Source organism: Varanus komodoensis, unplaced genomic scaffold, assembly GCF_004798865.1.
Source record: "Varanus komodoensis strain SLA01 unplaced genomic scaffold, ASM479886v1 scaffold104, whole genome shotgun sequence".
In the NCBI taxonomy this organism is placed as follows: Eukaryota; Metazoa; Chordata; class Lepidosauria; order Squamata; family Varanidae; genus Varanus; species Varanus komodoensis.
This window is the reverse complement of record NW_025335289.1, coordinates 1036938-1040809: the sequence shown is the minus strand read 5'-3', so window position 1 is coordinate 1040809 and position 3872 is coordinate 1036938. Positions and strand designations below refer to the sequence as shown.

Sequence of the window (3872 nt, the reverse complement as noted above, 5' to 3'; positions counted from 1 at the left end):
CCCCGGCAGCGCCTCGGGGCGCGCCGCGGCAGAGCCCTCCGTGGCCAGGGACGCGCCCCGCAGCGGGCTCGGCGGGCGCTCCCTCTGGGGCCCCGGCTCTGCTCGTCCCGCGCGGCGCGGAGAAGCGGCAGCCCGCGGGGCCGCGAGCCCCGCACCGAGCCGGAGCCCGGGCCTCCTCGGGGGCGGGGGGCGCCCTGGCGGACCCGGGGCGCAGGGGGCGCCTTGGGGGGACGTGGGACGCGCGCCCTCGCAGGCCTCCCGCCAGACGCTCAAGTGGCTTGCGGGCGAGGCGCTTCCCTTCCAGCGAAAGTGCGGGTGCCCTTCCCGCTCCTTTCTGTGTCGGGGTTCCCCGAAGGCCGCCAGCCGCCCTGATCACCCCTTTTCCCAGGTGGGCGTTTGTCAGCTGGCCCGAGACAGGCATTCCTTCACCTACGGAAACGAACCGCCCCTGCCTTTGGAGAACCGCCCCGCCACCCGTGCAGCTGCCCTGCCTGCCCAGCTGCCTCCTGGAGGCCCCCAGGGTGGGCGAGCCCACCGCTTCCCAGCGTCTTCGGTAGAGTCGCCGCAGTGCAGTGGCGGCCAGCTCAGCAGCCAGCGGATCGGAGAGCCCAGCCTTGCCGGCACTGGAAGAGCGCAAAGCTCTCCCGCCTTCTGAAGGCGGAAGAGGCCCGGGTTCTCCAGGTCTCCGCGGAGGGCATGCTTCCAGCCCTCTGATCGCCGTCCCCGACTCCCCCGTTTCTTCTGTTTCCTCGAGCTCTGGCATCCAGACCTGCAGGTGGGGCTCCATGAGGCCTGCCAGGGGAGCTAGAATGTCATGTGATTTGGAAGTGAGGTTCCTCTTAATGCGGTCCGAATTTGCATTGGCCTCCTTCGCACGGCACGGTTGACTTGTGTTCTGCTGTGGCCCCAACGCTTCTCACTTGTCGTGTTGTTGAGCCAAGGACCCCCGTCTGGTAATGACACGTCCGGTTCCCTTTTCCAGGGTGCAAGACTTGAAATTCCTCGGCCAGATGGCGTCCCGTTACATTCAGCCCATCACCCTGACCTACTGAGGTGTGTGCATGATGGGCCCTAAGTACCTAAGTGGACCCACGGCCCTGCTCCACCTCTCAAGAACCGTTAGAAGCAGAGAGCTCTAATCCGAAACACAGAAACACGGCGAGTCAGAAGGGGCCTCCCAGGCCGTCCAGTCTGACCCCCCAACTCACGACATGCCCACCATGTGCCTGTCCAGCCTGTCCTTGAACACCCTCACCGCTGGGGCCTCAACCACCTCCCGGGGAAGCCCATTCCATGCCCTCGGGCTCCCAACCATCAAGCAGAACGTCAATCGAATTTAACTAATTGAATTAGCTTGACGTTAATCTCTAATTTGCTCAAGTTCAACACTGACAAAGTGAGGGCCACTCAGGGGGCAGGTGCATCGCCCGGCAGGACTACGGAATTCAGCCTCCTCCTCCTCCTCTTAATCCAGCCCGATGTCTCGTGCGTGAAGCCGACAGTGAACGCCCTGGTCTTGGCCTTCCCTGTGACAAAAAGGAGCTGTGAAGCTTTCGCAGGGGGGTGCTGCCTCCTCTGAACAAGGGGCCCAGCGAAGGCGGAGGCTGCCCGGAGCCGGAGGGTGCTGCCCGCCCCACGCCAGCCCTTTCGCCAAGGCCAGAGCGCAGCAGCCGCTCGTGGATTCGAGGAGCGCCTGCCTGGAACACTGAAGGCAAACGCAGGATCTGAGCACGCCTGCTGAAGAAGATGATGAAGAGCTAGATAATCGGGGCGGGGGGGGGGGGTCTGGATTCCCTGGAACAGACCTGACTCTTGCATCGAAAGTGGGAAAGTGAGCCAGCGAGGAGAGAGGGCGAAGTAAAAGGCCAAACCGTGAAAGGGAAGACTGGCTGGCTGGGTCCCGGGGAAGGCTGGGTGCTGGCTGGGAGAGCGGTTTGCAGAGAGGGGACCCTCCCTCAATGTCACCCTCATTCCCAAGGGCCCGACAAACCAACAAGATCGTTCCCATGCAAGACACGTTCATTTTGTTTCAGAAATGCATGTTTTGAGCAAGGAAAGCCCCCCTCCCAGCCAGAAATTGTTGGGGGGCTAATTCTTGCAGTAAACATGCATGGGAACACACCGTAAGTCACCCCTTTGTATCAGGAATGCACTTGGTAGAAGAATCGCTTGCAGAAGAGTTTCTACTCCTGCAAGGCTTCTTGGCCTTCATTCTTAACAAGTTTCTCAATCGCCTTTTGGTTTATTTTCCTTAGCTGCATGACTCTTAGAACTGCAGGAAGGATTTTTGGGTAGAAAGGCAAAATCGCATTTGCTCGCATTCAGAAAGGTCCTCTTGCTCACCAGGACATGAACTTTGCACAACACGCGTCCCCAAGTCTCAGCTTCTCTTCCGCCATTCCAGTTAAAATACTTGCTAAGGAAACAGAAGTGTAGTTACTTGGCTGTTTTATCCTCCCCATTTTTTCTTTTTCAAAGAGAGGGAGACAAGAGGGCATTTTTAACAGAGAGACACACATTCATTCACCCAGGGAAGGCAATCACAATTTAAAACAATTTAAAATAATTTCAAGATCACCAGTCGCCATCTTTCCTCGAGCAGCAAAGCCAACCAGCCACGCAAACCGCTAATCTCCTCTTTCTTCTGAGCAGCTCTGGTGAAGGGACCTGGTGACTCTACCAGCCTCCCCTCTGGAGAGAGGGAAGGGGCAGCGACCCGGTTCAGGGTGGCACGACCCAGCAGCCCCTCGTCAGCAAGAATCCGTCCCGGCCCCCGTGCGCAACTTGGCCTGCTCACAGGCTCTGCCTGCCTTCTCCGGCACGGCCCTTCTCCCCGCGACAGCTGCAACAGAACGGGCACCCTGGGGAGCAGGCCGGTCGGTCCATGACAGACAGAGGGCGTGCACGGCTGGAGACGTGCAAAGAGCCGGCAAATAAATTATGGACAACGGTACCATTTTCGGGGGCCTCCCCAAAAAATGCAACCCCAGACGCGCAGGTTTGTGGCGCCAAAAGAAATGAAGAGCGGCGAACCAAAAGCAGCAGAGGCGAGCAGAGGGTGAGGGGGCGCCGCTTGGGCTGTGAAAGGCACGGAGAGCGGGGGCCCCGGGGGCTGCGAGAAGGACCAGGCGCAGGGCGCTCCGGCGTCTGTCGGGCGCCCGGTGGGCTGAGGGTGCAGGGTGGCTGAGCACCACACGCGTGTGCAGCCCGTGCGGCAGGGCCGCCTGGCCGGGCTCTGGGCGGCGTGTGTCCGTTGCGGCCCCAAGGGCCGGCGCTACAGCTCCTCGCCTGGTCGCCAGAACTGAAAGACGTCCAGTCGGGCTCTCGGGGACGCACCCCTCCAAGCACAGTCTGCTCGCGGGTGAGGCGGACCTGGCACGCCCACCTCCACTTCTTCTGCCGTGGAACATGGGCCCCACGCCGTCCCAAGTGGGAAGCGTCACAAGAACATCACGAAAGCCCTGCTGGAGCAGGCGGGCGCTCCATGCCCGCAGCAGCCACCCCGGGCAGGAGGGGTGCGAGGCCTCGGCCCGCCCAAGCCCCTCCGCATCTGGTGGACGCACGCCCGGCCTCTGGCGCAGGAGGCAGCGCTCAGCCACCAGCGCCTGCAGCCACGGCCACCCACCTCCCCACGAATCCGCCCAGCCCCTTTGAAGCCACCCAAACCCACTTCCCAGGGCAGCCGATTCCATCGCTCATGTGCTGAGTGAAGGACTTCCGTTTCTCTGTCCTAAACCTCCCCCCATCAGCTCCATGGGATGGCCCCGGGTTCAAGTGTCACGGGAGAGGGAGAAAAGCCTCCCTCCACTCTCCTCAGAGCATGAGGGCCACAGAATATGGCCGCTGCCGCTACTGCCTCCCCCCCCCCCATC

At 61.7% G+C, this 3872-nt stretch overlaps 1 protein-coding gene across 1 annotated transcript in view; it reads right to left on the bottom strand.

The window, feature by feature from the left end:
- The window catches only part of LOC123017899 (zinc finger protein 777-like), a 9917-nt gene extending 9130 nt beyond the window's left edge, over positions 1–787 (bottom strand). The window contains exon 1 of the mRNA XM_044419554.1: positions 536–787. Coding sequence (XP_044275489.1) covers positions 536–787 — 252 coding nt within the window. The remainder of the gene's footprint in view (positions 1–535) is intronic.
- Positions 788–3872: the final 3085 nt, after the last annotated feature.